The sequence below is a fragment of the Mirounga angustirostris genome, unplaced genomic scaffold, assembly GCF_029215605.1.
Source record: "Mirounga angustirostris isolate CCGP_5_RB_7025 unplaced genomic scaffold, mMirAng1.0.hap1 SCAF_8, whole genome shotgun sequence".
NCBI classification, from domain to species: domain Eukaryota; kingdom Metazoa; phylum Chordata; class Mammalia; order Carnivora; family Phocidae; genus Mirounga; species Mirounga angustirostris.
In genome coordinates, this window is record NW_026991716.1 from 12,346,825 (window position 1) to 12,365,565 (window position 18,741).

Sequence of the window (18,741 nt, forward strand, 5' to 3'; positions counted from 1 at the left end):
ACCCACTGTTGATTTGAATCACCTGGAAAGCTTTTTAAACAGCACAGATGAGGATAAATCAGAGTGTCTGGAGGTTGGGCCTGGGGAATAGGTATTTTTAAAATGCTTCTCTGGTGATTCCAAACTGCAGTCAGGGTTGAGAACCATCCGTTCAACTGCTTTTAAAGGACTCTTTCTAGTTTCCTACTAGACTCTCTAAGTGTCAGTTTCCAATGACATGGACAATTCCTGTGGATAGAGAGGAACTCTTTGCGCACTAGAACCTGATATTTCCTTTGCTCTGCAATCCTTTTCAATTATTAGGACCTTCCCCCCCTGCCTATAGTAAGCTGATCGTTAACTACAGGTAATAATTGTCTCAATAATTTTTTGTGTGTGTGCTCCTAATTCTTATTAAAGTTTCAGTGTTAATTAAATTCCCCCACCTGAAGAGATTTTCTACTCTATAGTGGTGCAGGAGATGTAATTTCTGAAAAATGCTTTTTTCTAGGGAAAACCATTTATTTATAGGAGGATAGCATGTGGTCTCCTGTACCCTTGTAGAGCTCCTCCACTTTGATGAATGGCTTCACTTGGTGGTTTAGGAATATTTCATAGATCATACAGATCCAAACACAGATGAACAAAAAAGAAGAGGTTTCCTACTCAAATGCACTGTGCAGTCCCTTTCTGTTTTTCATCTGAGCAAAAAGATGAGATTAGGTGCCTGATTACATTGCATTAGAGTGTGATACATTTTTGAAACATAAATACAGCTGGGCTGCCTCTCACTGTTCCTTCAACTGGGTTCATATTGAAAATACTCTTTCCTGCCCACTTTTGTGGCCCTGAGTATCTTTCCGGACAGTACCTGACTTCTTGGTTTCTGTTAGCTTCTGGCTTCAGACTTTGACGTCCTCCCCTGTACCTCCTTTTTATTTATTCTTCAACTCAGCTCTAACCCTTGCTCCTGCCTGTTGGAATTCCCCTCCTCCACCTCTCTGTCTCTGCTTCCCTTTTCCAAATGCCATGCTGATGTTACCTTTCCAGCATCCATAGCTTACCTTGTTCTTGGAACTACTCCTTAGTTCACAAGAAAAGGTTAAGGCTTTTAAATGGTTTCTTCTGGCATCTTTACATGCTTAAAATTAAAGATATCAAAAATATTTACATCTTATTTATAAGTTTGTAAAAACTTATAAATAAGTTAATATCGGTGCACTGTAGATACCTTTACAAGTCTAAGATTCCTGTAACTCACATGTCAACAGTGCCTTTCAGTTACTCCCGAGGACCTCTGCCAATAAAGCAGTGTGAAATATTCTGAGTTCTGTAGCTTCTTCTTTTATAGCATCTTTCTCTTTGGTTCCAATTCCACCAGATTCTCACTTCTCACTGTCTACTCGAAGAATCCATTGAGACAAGGAACCCCTTTCCTTGGCCAGTGTCCTTGAGCAGTGCTTCTCACATGTTAAATTGATATGAATCCCCTGGGGATCTTGTTAAAATTCGGATTCTGATTCAGTAGGTCTGGGTGGAGCCTGAGATTCTGCATTTTCTACGAGCTTCCACCTGATGCTGATTTTGCTGATCCAGGGAAGCAATAGTCTAGGGGCCTTCTTAAGCAGCTTTTGTGCTTGTCCCAAATGTTTTATCACCAAAGCTTTCTCTGTGCTTTGCTAATATAAAATCAACTCTCAACCAACTGATGGATTAAATTTAGGCCAATAGCCTTTAATATTGATGTTGGTTCTCTATACTTGAAAACTTTGTTGTTGTTGATTTCATTTTGCCGGTCAACCTTCCTAGTTTCTGGCTAATTACCCTTGCTTAGATCAACACAATGTGTCACAAGCTGCAAATCTTGGTCCTTAATCATTCTTACAAAACAACTTGTGTGACAATAGTCATTTTCTCTCTACATTCATTTCCTAAAACTGACTTTTGTTTCTTTATAACTGTCTTTTCTTATTGGCCCTTTTAAAACTTCCACTGATTTTGGATTTACCAGACATGATGGGATTAAAAATGTTCATAAAACACCTCAAAATGAGACACACACATGCCACAGACCAATAATGCAATCGGCAAAACAAACATGATTGGGCACACCAAGTAAAGCTATTTCCTAGTGATGGGCAGAGTCTTTCGTTCTGATTTGGTACTTTAAATTGAAAATTTATGAGCAGAGGTATTTATTTAATTGAATAAAATTTTAAAAGATTTATTATTTCTCAATACCTGTGGTTTCCAAATCTACTAAATAGTGACGCATCTTTCTCTATAGACTTGCTCATTTGATCACTTACTCTGTACCAGGTACTATTTCTGGGAGGTTGGGGGAGGGCTCAGTGACAGCACCCCTCTCCCTTACTTGTCTGAACCAACTGAGAAATAAGATAAGAGCGTCAGCATAAAGTGGCCAAAACATCGCTTTCATTTCTGGTAAGGCTGATGAAGCACATGGCTTATACAATATTTATGGGCAAGCAGAATTCCTCTTATTGAACCTCAGCTTAAGACTTGCCTATCCAGTCACAGAAAGCACTGGGTCGCCCCAGCCTCCTCACCAGGCAGCCAGTCCTTGTGGAATAGAATGAGTGTTCTCTGCTGGAAGTTTGCAGTCACATAAAGAAAAGAGGATGGGGCCAGGCTCCTTTGTCCCTAGCTTACTAACCAACATAGTCACCTCTCCTCCTCCAGAAAGGCCTGCAGTGTTATACTGTGAAGGAGCTTCCTCCACATGGAAGAAATCATCCAGAGGGGGGAAGAGGGGTTTCCCCTGCTCAACCATAAGCCACCTGCTTTATCTTATTTGATTCCTACAACAAAACAATCAGTATTTACTGTTTACGTTTGATATTTTGTTCATCACATTTTTTGCATGAATTCTGAATTTTTTAAATATTGCATTAAAATATTATTCATTTTGAATACTGAGCTTTTTGGCTCCCCTTAAATTTTGCACCTGAAGTGAATGCCTTACCTGCCTCACCCTAGTCCCAACCCTGAATTTAAAATAAATGGTGTTAAAAAAAAAATAAACAACTTTTTCTTAATGAAATAATTATTAAATAAATTATCAGATAGTTATGTGTACTAAGTTGAGAAACAGGTTGTGTACAGGAAGTGATTGTGTGGATAACTTGAGTGATCTCAGAAGAACTACCTAAGGGGATATTTAAGTTGAGATCTGAATGCCATGAAGAAGCCAGCACTGGGACATTTTGGAGAAAAGTTATGAAAAGGCCTCAAGATGGAAATGAACCTGGAATTTTCAAGGAACACACACACAAGGTTACTATGGCTTAAATGTCAAGGTCATAGTAGGTGAGTAGTACAGTGGATCTTTGAACTGATCGCCTAGCAGTTGAAAATCCACATGTAACTTTTGACTTCCCCAAAACTTAACTAATAGTCTACTGTTTGCCAGAAGCCTTAGCGATATAATATAAATAGTAGATTAACACAATTTTGTATATGTATTATATACTATATTCTTGGAATAATATGTAATTTTTCTTTCTTTGGTATTTCTAGGCTATGTGGTTCCTCTTCAGGTTTTTTCTAATTGTCACACATCTCCAAAAATTTTTCCAATGTACTTATTGAAAAAAAATCTGCATATAAGTGGACCCACACAGTTCAAACTCATACTTGCTTTGGATAGAGTATCAGGAAGGGGTCAAATTTTAGGACTGTAAGCCAAGTAAGGAGTTTGAATTTTATTCTGTGGGCACAGGAAGCAACTGAAGGCTTTAAAGAAGGAGAGCAACATGATCTGATTGCTCTTTTAGATAATTCTCTTTGGCTGCCATGTCAAGGATGGATTACAGGGGTGTAGATGGCAAAAAAGTAGTATCAGGGGACCTGTCAGTGTTCCCAGTGTAAGATGACAGTGTCCTGGTCTAGGGTGATTATAATGAGGATGGAGAAAGGGGAGCAGGTTCCAGGAATACTTTAGAAATAGAGTGGATTGGATCTGATGAGTTAATATGGGGGATGAGGAAGAGAGAAAACCGGTGATTTCAGGTGGCTTAACTTGAGCAACTTGGCGGATGGTGGGGCCATTTACTGAAATGGAAAAGACTGGAGGATGAGCAAGTCAGGAGATGAATATGCAATCAAGTCTTCAATTTGGGGTATGTTGGCTTGGAAATGCCTACTGGATACATGTTAAGTGAGCAACTGGTCTAAATTGAAGGAGCAGGAGGGAGGACAGGGCTGAAAATAGAGAATTGGGCATCCATCAGTGCCTTGATAGAATTTCCAGCATGGTAGAGCACACATAAAGAGTGGGAGGTTGGTGATGGGGCCTTGGGAGCAGCTGTTGAAATAGGAGTGGAGAGGAAGGGAGAATATAAGTATGATGTCCCTGAAGGCAAGAGAAGAATGTGTCTTAAAAATGGCATGGGAGGGGGGGCACCTGGGTGGCTCAGTCACTTAAGCCTCTGCCTTCCGCTCAGGTTATGATCTCAGGGTCCTGGGATTGAGCCTGGGGTGGGGCTCCCTGCTCAGCAGAGAATCTGCTTCTCCCTCCCCCTGCTCTTGTGCTCTCGCTTGCATGCTCTCTCTTACTCTCTCCCTCTCAAATAAATAAATAAAATCTTTTTTAAAAAATGGTATAAGGTACTGCTTTGAGAGCCACTGAGAGGCAGAGAAAAAAATCAGGGCAGATAAGTAACAAATGGCATTGGCAACATGGAAGTCACTGGTGACTTGAGAAAGGCAACCTCCTTTGGTGTGAAGGGCACAAAAGCATCATGGAGGTCGAAGTGGAAAGTGATGATGTCGAAACAGTTGATTATCGTTCACATTTTACGAGTGAAGAAACCGAGGCTTAGAATGGTTAACTATCTCATCCAAGGGCAAAGCCGGTGGGGTCAGATCCTGGTCCCGGTGAGTCAAAGTTTGCTACAGGGATGTGCACGCTGTGCAAGAAATTTATCCAATTCTCTTCCAAACCGTAAAAACCAACGCTGCACTCAGAGAAGCCCTCGACTGAAAACATTCTTTCACGATGCCACTTCTTTTTCAGAGAAAAACGAGAGGGCCTGGCTTGGGCTAGAAAAGTGCATCTGGGGCTCTGCGGCTTGCTCAGCTGGGCGAGAAGAACCGCCCCTTCTCCGCAGCCCGAGGCCGGCGCGGCGCACCGCGCCTGCGCGGGCCTGGGCGCGGCGGGGGCGGGGCGGGAGCGCGGGCGCTGGGGGCGGGAGCGCGCGAGCCGGGGGCGGGAACGCGGAAGGGGCTGCAGCGCAGGGCGCCGACCGAGCCGGGGGCGGGGCCGGCCGCGAGTGTGCGGGGCGCGCGGGTGACAGGTGTGGCGGGGGCCTCGCGGGACCCGAGGCGACGGCAGCGGCGGCGGCCTGAAGCCTGAGGGGCGGAGACGCGGCGACGGCGGCGATGCTGGAGACCCTGCGCGAGCGGCTGCTGAGCGTGCAGCAGGATTTCACCTCCGGGTGGGTATACGGTGGGGGACGGAAAGGACCCGCGGGCTGGGCCGGGGCCCCCGGGACGCCGCCTCCTTCCCTCCTTCCTCTCCCCGCACCCCGGCCCGCCCCGGCCCCGTCCCGCGCTTCCCATCCCCGCCCCGCCGAGCAGAGGAACGAACTTTCCGGCGTCGGCCCGGCGGCACTAAGTAACTTAGGTCCCAGCCGGCGCCGCCGAGCGCGCGGGGGACTCCTGGGCCCCCGTCCCGGCGTTCGGGCGAGCGCGCCCCCGCTTCCGCCGCCGCGGGACGGGGGCCTGCGCCCCCGAGGCACCTGCCGGCTCGGGCCTCGGGCTCCTGCGGCGCCGCGGGGAGCCGGGCCCGCCGCCTCCTGCCCGGGCCGAAGGTCGCGGGCGCCGCAGCGCGCACTGCCGGTCCGCGTCCCGTCGCCGCTTCCTCGCGCGGCCCGCTCGCGGAGCCCTCGGCGCTGCCGGCCGCCCTTTCCCTCCCTTTTGTTTGCTCCCTCTGTCCCTGCGCCGGTTCGGCGCCTTGGTGAAGAAATTCGTGGGGCCAGAAGAGCAACAGAACTCCATCGACCCTGCTCACAGCGAGCTGGTGGTTACAAGCGCAGACCAAGCGGTTCCCAAACTTGGCTCAGAGTCCCCTGGGCATCTTGGACACTCCCGATCCCAGGTTGCCGCCCATGCCAGTGTAATCAGACTGGGGCCGGAGTTTTCAGGATTCCCCCGGCTGATTCCAGCGTGCTGGGAAGTTTGGGAACCACAGGCACAGGTTCCAGCGCCAGACTCCCAGGTTCTCATCTCTGCCACTAAGCAAATGTGCTTTTGCAAGTTACTTGAATTGTCTTGCCTCGGTTTCCACAACTGTACAGAGGTGATAAAGGTGGTACTAACAGGGTTGTGATGATTAATGAATGAACATGTAAAACACAGCGTGTAGAATGGTAAGCACCGTGTCATCTATTGTTACTAGTTAGTGCTTAATTCATTTTAATTTTTTCATTTCTTTAGAAAAGGTGTCACCTTCATAAAGAGTCTGTTACCTTATCGTACAAATCCTTTGGAGAATTTTCTGAATGAGGACATCTCGATCATAGGATTTTACCTTTTCAATGAGAAAGATGGGGCTAAGATTTTATCTTATGGAACAAAAATGTTTACATGGTTTGCCTTTTGGGTGCTGAGGATTTGGGGCAAATACTTGAGCATTTACCCCATGTAAATCATTTTTGATAGTTTTGGTTTGGAGTTCTTAAGGATATGATAGATGCTGTGGGAGTTACTCATTTATGGGTTTTTGTTTTTGTTTTTTTTGCATGCTTGCAATTTTTTTCCCCATTTAAATTGAAAAAGTAACTTCAGGGTGTAAATTATTGAAGAATTTTCGTGGGATACTGTAATAGTCTGCTTGGAGCATGAGAGTGGTCATGGATAAACCCACCCTGTTATCATTACTTTCAACCAGTTCTTTGACTTGATGGCCTAACAGTCCAGGATCTGGTAGTTACTGAAACTCTCTAGGTTGTGTAGTTGCCTCAGAACCCATTCACACTCATGATCTTTGCTTAAGAGGGTTAAACTTACCTAGGAATGTGGACTCTGGACCCAAACCATCCTGGGAGATCTGGACAACCTGAATTTAGGGTTTAGTTAGGAAGAGACTGGGGGCGGGGGGGGGAATCTGGTTAGAACTCCTTGGAAACTGACTTGACTTCTTGACGATATCATAGACTGGAGCCACTTTGAGATTACATTTGAGAGGGCTTTTAGTCCAGTTAAGACACTTGATTGGCTCCCTCCTGTACTGGTCACTCTCAACTGACAAACACTGGTCACTGTGTGCCATTTAGCCTGTTACCTGGCAGAGAAAGAACTCCTCTCCAGGTGAGGTCTGTCTGTCTTGCAGCTGACTGGCGGCTCTAAACTCTGATGTTCACTTTTGTCCGGTTCACTAATTCCTGTGCGACCCTTACCAAGAAAGAATCCTCTTCATTCATTTTAGTAAACACTCTGTATTCAGCTTGAGATCAACCTATTTTACATAATTGAATATTTTGCCTTGCTGAGGAAAGATGAAATTAAACACAGCGGTCGTGTATATTGTGTGAAGGCTGGGAGGGATTCAGAGGTGAAAGTTACATAGATAGCCCTCACCTCCTAGAGCTATCCCACTGTACCTGACATACCTTTAGAACAGTTGGTGTCAACTGTTCTAAAGCTTCCAGTGTTGGGTTGCACGAGGGAATGAGTAGAAGGAAGGCCTAGTGGATTTCTGTGGTCCTTCGGTTTTTGTTTTTTTTTTTTTTAAGTAGGAGAGGATTAGCTTTATCAGTCTCCCAAGAGAATGTCACAGTAGTGATAAAAGCAAGTCTGATGAACACAATGAATTTCCACATTCCATTCAGACTTAAAAAAATGCAACTTAAGATCAGTTAAGGACAGTGGCCAGAGATGCTGGTAGCCTGCGGGGTGGGTGCAGACTCTAAATTGTCCATGGACTTAGGGTCTTTTTTATAAATTTTTTTTTAAAGATTTTATTTGAGAGAGAGAGAGTGCACAAACAGGGGCAGAGGGAGAAGCAGACTCCCCACTGAGCAGGGCGCCTGATGTGGGGCTGGATCCCAGGACTCTGGGATCATGACCTGAGCCAAAGGCAGACACTTAACCAACTGAGCCACCTAGGCACCCCTTTGTAAATTTTTATTCATAATGACAGTTAAGTCAAAATTGAGATAAACCTGGAGATTATATCATGTTCTTTCTTACTTAAGTGGGTGGCTGGCTGGCCCAAGTGACTACAGGAGTGAGGTTCTGGGCCTCACCCTTCTGCCCTCACCCTAGGTGAGTCCTAATTTCATTTGACTTACTCAAAACTCTTAGAGCCTTTTGGGGAACTCACATAGAACATGTACTTTTTAGGGATTGACTTGAGCTCCAAGGGAAACTTTGGGATATACTGAAGCACATACTTCAAATCCACTCTGGTCTTTGGTTTTTGCCTTTTGAGCAATTAGGACCCAAAGCCTCAGGAATGAAGTAATCAGGAATGCAGAACCCTCAGGGAACTGATAATCAGATTTACTGAAGGTTTATAGCTGCCTGTCACTGACTGGTGTTTCCTGTTTATAATGCTCTGGGTTCTTGTGGGTAGGGATAGAAACACACTGGTCACTGTGTGCCATTTAGCTTGTTACCTGGTAGAGAAAGAACTCCTCTCCAGGTGAGGTCTGTCTTGGCGGGAGGCAGAATATCTAGAAGGTCATAAGAACTGTTGCAAACAGTAAAGCAGGTTAAGGGGGTTGGGGGATAAGGTGATTGCTACTTTATACAGAGTGGTCCTGGCTTATTTTTAGGTTGACTGAGTCTTTGAAGGTTTTTGTGGAGGGAGTAGCATGAGCCTGCTTGTGTTTCTGGAAGAAATTTGAGAGGCCGTGTGATGGGAGGGCTGGACATGTGGAACAGGGAGAGTATTTAGGAGAGTATTTAGGCTATAATTATGGGCCAGGGGAGCGATGATAGGGTGGTGCTGGTAGCAATTTCACAAGGGAATGGATGTGACAGGCACGGGGTGAATTTGTAAACAGTGAGATGTAGAAAGGGAAAAAGGTAGGGAAATTCAGGATGTTAACTGTGGAGTATCTTAGATAAATGATGTCATTTACAAACAGAAGAATTTCAATAGTTTTGAAAGAGAAGCGGTTGACAGTGAATTTGTTGTGTGAGGTCACTTATGCTTGACCTCAAGAAGCAATTGGAAATGTAAGAAAGCCTCAGGGAACAGGTCAGCACTGACAAGTGTAGTTGGGGTTAATTAGGATAGAGATAGTCTACATTCCTCTCCCTTTCCTAAGTTTGTGCAGCTTTTGTGTGACTCTCAGGCTCCAGAACGGAGGGGTCATGTGTACTTTTTTTTTTTTTTTTAAGATTTATTTATTTATTTTAGAGCCAGGACATGAGCCGGGGGAGGGGCAGAGGGAGAGGGAGAGAGAGAGTCTTAAGCAGGCTCCATGCCCAGCACAGAGCCCGAGGCGGGGCTCAATCTCAGGACCCTGAGATCATGCCTTGGAAATCAGGAGTCAGATGATTTATGTAGAGAAGGTGTGATGAGAAGAGACGGATGTCTAAAAGACTGTGTTTATTACAAAAATGTGTTTACAAAGTTTCAAACATAAAAAATAGAATCACACAGTGAACCCCATATATCCATGATTCAGATCCAACAATTGTCAACTATCGCCACATTTGCTTTTGCCTCTCCCGTAGTTATAAAAGTAGTCTCAGATTTGTCTGTTACATCTCTCCTACATCAGTTTGCACCCCTAAAAAAAAAGAGACATTACATAAATGCAATGCCAACATCATACTTAACAGAATTAACACTAATTCTTTGATATTATCAATTATCCAGTCCATAATCCATAATTTCCTAGTTCTTAGAAATGTCTTTTTACAGTTGATTTGTTCAAATCCAGATCAAATAAGTTCCACACATTACAACTGGTTAAGGACCAATTTTAAAGCAGCTGGCTGTTAAGGAGCCACATGGAGCTCTCATTGACCCTTCCAATAATTTTATTTTCAGCTTCCTGTGATATTCCTTCTTTCTCTTTTATTCTAATTTTTTCTTTTTAGGGGGTGTGTGGAAGAACACCCCAAATTTGAATATATTACAATTGAAAAAGTAAAAGTTTATTTCAGAAGTAAATATTTGAGATACCAACCTCCAGATTTGCCAGACCATATAATAAGAATGGTCCAAAAAGGATCTTAACAGCTCCTTTGCAATATCCTTGTATACCTAACTATATGGAATTGTCCTGAGTCACTAAAAATATTACTAAAATCATTTTGAGTGTAATGTACCACTCTGTATAACCATCCTAGTATAATTCTACCTGGGATGTCACAACTAAGTGCCTTTCTCAAATTTTGGAGTGGAGGTGATAGAGCGTGAGTGTCGAAATACCTTTTCCTAGTTGCTGCGTAATCTTAATTTAAACTGGATTTGCTAGTTGCCAAGGTGAAGTTTGGAAATTTATGTTGTTTCTTTTTCTTTTTCTTTTTTTTTAAGATTTTATTTATTGAGAGAGAGAGAGATAGCGAGAGAGAGAATGAGCAAGGGGGAGAAGGAGAACCAGGCTCCCTGCTAAGCAGGGAGCCTGATGTGGGGCTCGATCCCAGGACTCTGGGATCATAACCTGAGCCGAAGACAGACGATTAACCACGTAAGCCACCCAGGTGCCCTGAAATTTATATTGTTTCTCTAGGACAGTTCAGACTTTTTACATACAACTCCTGACTCATCTGGAAAGAGAGGAACAAATGAGTTTATTAAAGAGATTGCAGAGTCTTTTTAACAACAAAGAAGTTCATCTCATCAGTATTTCAGTTTTTGAAAAACGACATAGAATAATGCGAAAATTTTTGTGTGAACTGGCATTCCAGTTTGTTTAAAAAAAAAAAAGTTCCTTTCTGGTGGTTAGCCAGGCATTATGGACGAACAAGATGGAGTCCTAGGTCCGGGCTGGCACATGGAGGCGCAGGCTTGGGGGCATACATAGGAGAGTCGGCTTATACAGTAGGCGGCTTCTGGCTGATAGAGTGGTCAAGTACCTTGAGAAACGGGCACCTATTTCTTGTTTTACCAAAGGCTTGTTAGGGGCTAGTGGTGGTACCGTGGCCTGTGTTTCAGACTCTACTTAGAAACGAAGATTTGTTGAAGTAACCACACGAAGAAGAACATTTACAGCAATATCTCATTTGATACGAGAGTGGCTCATAATGTAGCACTCGTTTTTTGGCAACCTCTATTATATGGTACAGAGTCGACAGCCAAAAGAAGGTGAAAATGGCCCAGTGAAGCAAAAACAAATTGTACAAAGTCTTTGAACTTCATATGATATATAGAGGAGCCTATTTAACTTTATTTTTTTCTGTGCATCTCTAGCCCATTTATCTGTTTTCTAGCCCAGTAATTTAAAAAAGCCAATAATAGAGAAGGAAGAGGCTGCAGTTAGTTAGGTAGCTAGCAGGAGCAGTGAGTTATCACTGATAACCAAATGACCAGTGGTGGAGATGGGAAATTTAAATTTAGAAAAAAATAGACACAGGATTCCAAACAAACTCAGATCACCATAGATTGGTTTCAGGTTGGCAAATGAAAAGGCATTCCTAGCTCAAACATCTGAGGAGATGATTGTTCTGCCACAAAATGTGATCCAGTGGTATTCATAAGAATGACCTGGAGTTAGCAGAAAATGTTAAATAGAATATACCAAGTCCTCTGTAATGAAAAAGGTTTGTAATATATTTTAGAAAGCTTTTGATCAGTGTCTAAAATTTCACAAAATGGTACTTAAAGAGCTTTGAGTGCCTGGTATCATATCTTTTATTAAAATGTGCCACTTGGATATCTTTGTTGCCTACCAAATTCACCTATGTGGATCACTTCTTTTTCTAATAATACCAGGTAAATGACATTTCTGTAGTCCAATCAGACTTAGGAACTGTTTCTAAAAAAGGGATTGCGGCAAGAAAAAATATAAAGATGTTTGCTACAAATGTTCTATTTGAGGTGTCTGACGTCCAGTAAACACTCAAATACTTGTCTGTAGAGGTGCTTAATTCTTGCTAAAATAATTAGCTCATCCAATGTAAAATTCTAAGAACTGTGAAATTCATGGTTGAAAAAAATCTCTTAAGCTGTAAAAATATGATATTTTATAATTGTTGAATTATAGGCTGAAGACTTTAAGTGACAAGTCAAGAGAAGCTAAAGTAAAAAGCAAACCAAGGTAAGCCTGTGCTAAGATTTAATTTACTGTGACTTAAATTTCACATAGCGTTCAGCTCTAGTTATAGTAGTATGATTACTTTAGTGGATTTTACATCTGTTGAGTGCACTTGACGACAAAGCAATCTGATTATTTATAAATTGTGTAACACTGGAAAATTTTCTGAAAAAATTATGAAATGGCTGAAAGGGGCATGGTGAGGGGGAGTCGTTTTATTCTAGGACAACCAGTGGTTATTGTTTGATCACAGTTAATCATTTTGTATATTAAGCACAAAGTAAAAGTCCTGCATTATTGAGAAGCAGATTAAAACTGAAACAGTACTTGGCAAGTGAGCCTCCGGAGCTGTGTTACCTGTTTTATATAAAAACACACCAGTGTTGTGCAACTTTTCATTTTCATTTTTTTTTAATAGGTAAAACACAACCAAATTTCACTTTAAACCTAGAGATTATGAGCTTTTAAAAAAAAAATTCTTATTATCTAGCATGTTATCAAGGTATTCATCGTGTTTGCTAAAACTAATCTGTAGGGCAGAGTGATGGATGATAGTATATTACAGTATTTGAATTGTGACATAAAACAATACATTTCTCTGAAAGTTTAGGTAAATTGTCATTAGTAATTTAAAAATATTCCACATAACAATCGACAGTGTCAAAATTCTCATATGTAGCTTTTTTTAAGTTGGCCTAAATTGGAAGCAATTTTAATAAATTAAGTGGTTTTGTTTTTGGTTTTGGTTTTTTTTTGGCAGGACTGTTCCATGTTCGCCAAAGTACTCTGCTGGTCTAGAATTACTTAGCAGGTAAGTGTTTCCATTTAAATAAGAAAATTATGCTTCTGACTATTGTCTAAAAATATTTTATAATTTTATAGGTAGAAACCTTAAAACAACTAAATTTTACCTAAACATAGTGATTAGAAATTATTAATTTATTCATTTCCCTGAGGGGTTTTTACTTTTCCTTGATTAATGAAAAGTCCGTTCAGACTTTGAGCAGATTGATCACTATTGTATTTGTTAGTCAGTACTTTATTATGTGTATTTATGTTTATGGTTTTTCTGTTGCAAGAAAATTGATTTTGAATTCAAGTCCTTGATAGTTCTCTTTGATTTTTAATTTTATGCCCTTTCTTCTCTACTCCCCTCCTATTGGCATGCAGATTAGTATTAAAATACATGATTTTCTTCAATGTGGCAACAAAAGCATAAGCAACAAAAGAAAAGAATAAATTGGACTCTATTAAAGTTAAAAACCTCTGTACTTCACAGAACCCATCAAGCAAGTGGAACAGCAGTCCACAGAATGGGAGAAAATATTTGCAAATCATTTTTCTGCCGAGGGACTTGAATCTAGAGTATATAAAGAACTTTTATAACTCAGCGATAAAAAGACCCAGTGAAGAATAGGCAAAGGCTTTGAATAGATATTTCTCTCAAGAAGATATAAATAGCCAATAGACACATGAAAAGATGCTCAACACCATTTGTGGATGCTGATCGAGACCACAGTGAGATACCACTTCACACCCTCTAGTCTGGCTGTAGTCAAAAACAAAGATAATAAGCGTTGAGCACATGGAGAAATAACACCCTTTTGCAGTGTTAGTAGGGACATAAAATGGTGCAGCTGCTGTGGGAAACAGTTTGGTGGTTTCTTAAAAAGTTAAATGTAGAATTACTGTGTGACCTGGCAATTTCACACCAAGAGAATTGAAAACATACGTCCACATGGAAACTTGTACACAAATGTGCATAGCAGCATTATTCACAAAAGCCAAAAAGTAGAAACAACACCAGTATTCACCAACTGATGAGTGTATATTCAGCCACAGAAAGGAACGGAACACTGGTGCGTGCTACAAGGTGGATGACACCCCAAAACCCAACACATGATTCCATTCTGTGAAATGTCTAGAATAGGCAAATCCATAGAGATAGAAAGTAGATGAGTGGTTGCCACAGATTGGAGGAGAGAGGGGAATGAGTATGGGCTTTCACTTTGGGGTGATGACAATGATTTGGAATTAGGTGGTAGTGATAGTTGCCCAACTCTGAATATACTAGAAACTACTGAATGAGACACTTTAAAGGGGTGTATTTTATGGTATGCGAATTACCTCAATGTAGCTGTTATAAAAATATATAGCTTAAGTATGTCATATGCAGTTCTGAGCTTAATAGTGAGCCCTCTGACAGATCCGTGCTGAAGATGTGTGCAGGAGAAGATAGAGCTGCATTTATGATGACACGGTCACCTATGCCCACAGTTTGCTTTTTCTTTTCTAGCTCTTTCCTGGCTTTCTTTTTATGGTTGCTAAATCTAAAGATTTTTTTTCTTTTTTGAAATGAAAAGTGCTTAATTTGATACCAGTTTCCTGCTTGGTTTTGTTGAGTGAAGAGCATAAGTGAACATGAAAGAAGGTATGGTAAAGATCAGTGGTGTACTCTTTACATTTTATCATTATTTTTTTTAATCTAGTGATTTAGTTGAATGGACTTCATTGAAAGATTTAGATGGGTAGACTTTCATGTGTGGTAGTTGTTTGAAATGGGGTGCACTGTGGGACTTAACATGAAAATTTACAACCATAGGAAGATGTCTATAATATGTCCGTTCATTGCCCTGAAACACAGTTTTTTTCTCTTTGGAACTAATATTAAGTGGAGGAAAGACCATTTTAAATAGCAGATCTCTAAATTACAATGTTTTTAATTGTTAAAAATTGTGACAAAATACATATAACATGAAATTTACCATCTTAACCATTTTTAAGTGTGCATTTTGGTAGATGGATTTTTTTTTCTGCTTCTACAAAATAAGTCATGGGAATTTTGATAGAGATGGCATTAAATATTTATAGATTACTTTGTGTATTATTGACAACATCTCAATGATATTAGTCTTCCAATCCATGAATATGGGGTATCTTTCTATTTATTTACGTCTTCTTTAATTTCTTTCAGCAGTTTTGTAGTTTTCATCATACTAGTCTTTCATCTTTGTTAAATCCTAAATTTCTTTAATGCTTTTATAAGTGGAGTTTTTAAATTTCTTTTTTGAATTTTCATTGTTAGTATATGAAAATACAACTGACTTTGTGTGTTGATTTTATATTCTACTCCTTTGCTGAATTTGTTTATTAGTTCTAACAGGGTTTGTTTCTGTGGAATCCCTAGGCTTTTCTACATGTAAGATTATATCACTGGTAAACATAATTTTACTTCTTTCTTTCCAATTTGATACCTTTTCTTTCTTTTACTTGCCTAATTGCTCTGGTTAGATCTTCCAGTACTATGTTGAATAGAATTAGCAAAAGCAGGCATCTTTGTTTCTGATCTGAGAGGAGAAGCTTTCAATCTTTTGCCACCAAGTATGATGTTAGCTGTGGGTTTTCTATAAATGGCTTTTATTATGTTAACATAGTTTCCTTTTATTCCTTGTTTTTTGAGTTTTTATCTGAGTTTATGAAAGTGTGTTGAGTTTTGTCAAATGCTTTTTCAGCATCAATTGAAATTATGTATTTTTCCCCTTCATTTTGTTAATGTGGTTATATTACACTGATTGGTTTTCATATGTGAAATCATTCTTGAATTCTAGAAAAAAATCTGATAGGTCATGGTATATATCCTTTGAATATGCTGCTGAATTCAGTTTGCTGTATTTTATTGAGGATTTTTACATCAGCGTTCATAAAGGATATTGGTCTGTAGTTTTCTTGGTCTGTGTCTTTGGCTTAGGTATCAGGGCAATGCTGGCCTAGAATGAATTAGGGAATGTTCCCTCCTCTGGTTTTTTTGAAGAATTTGAGACCGTTGTTTTTTTTAATGTTTGGCAGAATTCATCAGTGCAGCCATTAGGACCCAGGCTTTTCTTTTTTGGGGAGGTTTTTAAAAATTTTTTTTCCAGTTTTATTAAGATATAATTGAGGTATGTCACTGTATACGTTTAAGGTGTACAGTATAGTTGTTTGATTTACATGTATTGTGAAATGATCACAGTAAGTTAGCATTTATCATCTCATGGAGATAAAACAGAAAGAGCAAAAACAGAAAAATTTTTTCCTGTGATGAGATTTCTTAACAGCTTTCATGTCATACAACAGTGTTACTGTAGTCATCATGTTGTACATTACATTGTTAGTATTTACCTTATAACTGGAAGTTTATACCTTCTGACCACCTTCCTCCAGTACCCTCTCCCTGCACTCTCTGCCTCTGGTAACCACACATCTGATCTCTTTTTCTGAATTTGGATTTTTTTTTTTTTTTTATTCCACATATAGGTGAGATCACAGAGTATTTGTCTTTCTCTTTCTGATGTATTTCACTTAGCATAATACCCTCAAAGTCCATCCATGTTGCCACAAATGGCAAGATTTCCTCATTTTTTGTGGTTGAATGATATTCCATTGTATATATTGTATATATGCACTATTCATCCATCAGTGGATGCCTAAGTTGTTTCTGTGTCTTGACTATTATAAATAATGCTGCTGTGAACATCAGAGTGCAGATACCTTTTTGAATTAGTGTTTTTGTTTCCTTTGGTTAAATACCTGGAAGTGGGATTGCTGGATCATATGGTAGTTCTGTTTTTAATTTTTTAAGGATCCTCCATTATGTTTTCCATAGTGTCTATACTTGTTTACAGTCCCACCAACGGTGCACCAAGGGTTCCTTTTTCTCAACATCCTCACCAGCATTTGTTACATCTTTTTAATGATGGCCATTTTAACAGGTGGGAGGTGGTATAGTTCATTGTGGTTTTGATGATTTGCATTTCCACGATAATTAGGATGTTTAGCATCTTTTCATATACCTGTTGGCCATTCATCTATCTTTGGGGAACCGTGTAGTGAGGTCTTTTGTACAATTTTAAAAATTGGATTATTTGGGGGGTTTTTTTGATACTGAATTGTATATGTTCCTTATATATTTGGGATATTATCCTTTTATCAGATGCATGGTTTGCAGATATTTTTTTCCCATTCTTTAGTCTCTTTTCACTTTGTTATTTCTTTTGCTCTGCAGAAGCTTTTTAATTTGATATAGTCCCACTTCTTTTTGTTGCTTGTTCATTAGGTGTCATGTCCAAAAAATCATTGCCAAGACCCATGTCATGGAACTTTTTACCTGTTTTCTTCTAGGAATTTAATGGTTTCAGGTCTTACATTTAAGTCTTTAATCCAGTTTGACTTAATTTTGGGGAGAGGTATAAGATAGGGGCATAGTTCCATTATTTTACATGTGAATATCCCATTTTCCCAGAACCATTTATTGAAGAGACTGTCTTTTCCATTGAGTATTCTTGGCTCCCTTGTCAAATATTAGTTGACCACATATGCTTGGGTTATTCTAGACTTTCTATTCTGTTCCATTGATCTATTCATTTTTATGCCAGTTCCATGCTGTTTGGATTACTGTAGCTCTGTAGTGTAGCTTGAAATCTGGAAATGTGATGCCTCACTCTTTATTCTTGTTTATTAGGATTGCTTTGGCTATTTGGGGTCTTTGCAGTTCCATATAAATTTTAGATGGCTTTTTATACTTCCGTTAAAAAAAAAAAGCCATTGGAATCTTGATAGGGATTGCATTGAATATATGGATGGCTTTTGGTAATATTGATGTTTTAACAATATTCTTCCAGTCCATGAATGTGGGATACCTTTCCATTTATTTTTCATCTTCAATTTCTTAAACCATTGTCTTACAACTTTCAGAGTAGAGATCTTTCCCCTTCTGGGTTAAGGTGATTCCCAACTATTTTATTGTTTTCAATGCTATTGTAAATGGGATTGTTTTATTTTTCACATAATTTATTGTTAGTTTATAGACATGCTACCGATTTTTGTATGTTAATTTTGTTTCCTTCAACTTTATTGTGTTTGTTGATTAGATCTAACAGGTTTTTTTTGTGGAGTCTTCAGGATTTTCTATGTATAAAATTATGTCATCTGCAGATAGAGACAATTCTACTTCCTTTCCATTTCTGATGCCTTTTATTTCATTTTCTTGTCTGATTGCTCTGGCAAGGAGTTCTTAGTACTGTGTTGAATAGGAGTGGTGAGACTGGGGGGCGCCTGGGTGGCTCAGTTGTTAAGCATCTGCCTTCGGCTCAGGTCATGATCCTAGGGTCCTGGGATCAAGCCCCACATTAGGCTCCCTGCTCAGCAGGAAGCCTGCTTCTCCCTCTCCCACTCCCCCTGCTTGTGTTCCCTCTCTCACTGTGTCTCTCTCTGTCAAATAAATAAATAAAATCTAAAAAAAAAAAAGTGGTGAGGTTGGGCAGCAGAAAAACTTTCAATGTTTCACCATTGAGTATGGTGTTAGCCATGAGCTTATATAAATAAGGCTTTTATTATGTTGAGTTATGCTCCTTTTATACTTAAGATTTTTTTATCATGAGCAGATGTTGAATTTTGTTAGATGCCTTTTCTCTCCTAGGACTTTTTTTTTGGTCTTTCTATAAATGTGGTGTATCACATTGATTTACAGATGTTGAACCATCCTTTC

The 18,741-nt window shown here is 40.1% G+C and overlaps 1 protein-coding gene across 2 annotated transcripts in view; it reads left to right on the forward strand.

The window, feature by feature from the left end:
• Positions 1-5,234: 5,234 nt before the first annotated feature.
• DTNBP1 (dystrobrevin binding protein 1) overlaps positions 5,235-18,741 on the forward strand; it is a 121,400-nt gene continuing 107,893 nt past the window's right edge. The window contains exons 1-3 of one of the 2 annotated variants that reach the window (XM_045866342.2): positions 5,235-5,438; positions 12,168-12,221; positions 12,979-13,029. In XM_045866342.2, the coding sequence (XP_045722298.1) occupies positions 5,383-5,438; positions 12,168-12,221; positions 12,979-13,029 (161 nt within the window). In that variant the 5' untranslated portion in view covers positions 5,235-5,382. Of the gene's footprint in view, positions 5,439-5,987; positions 6,372-12,167; positions 12,222-12,978; positions 13,030-18,741 lie in introns of those variants that run through there. The other variant, XM_064597148.1, reaches the window with a different exon arrangement.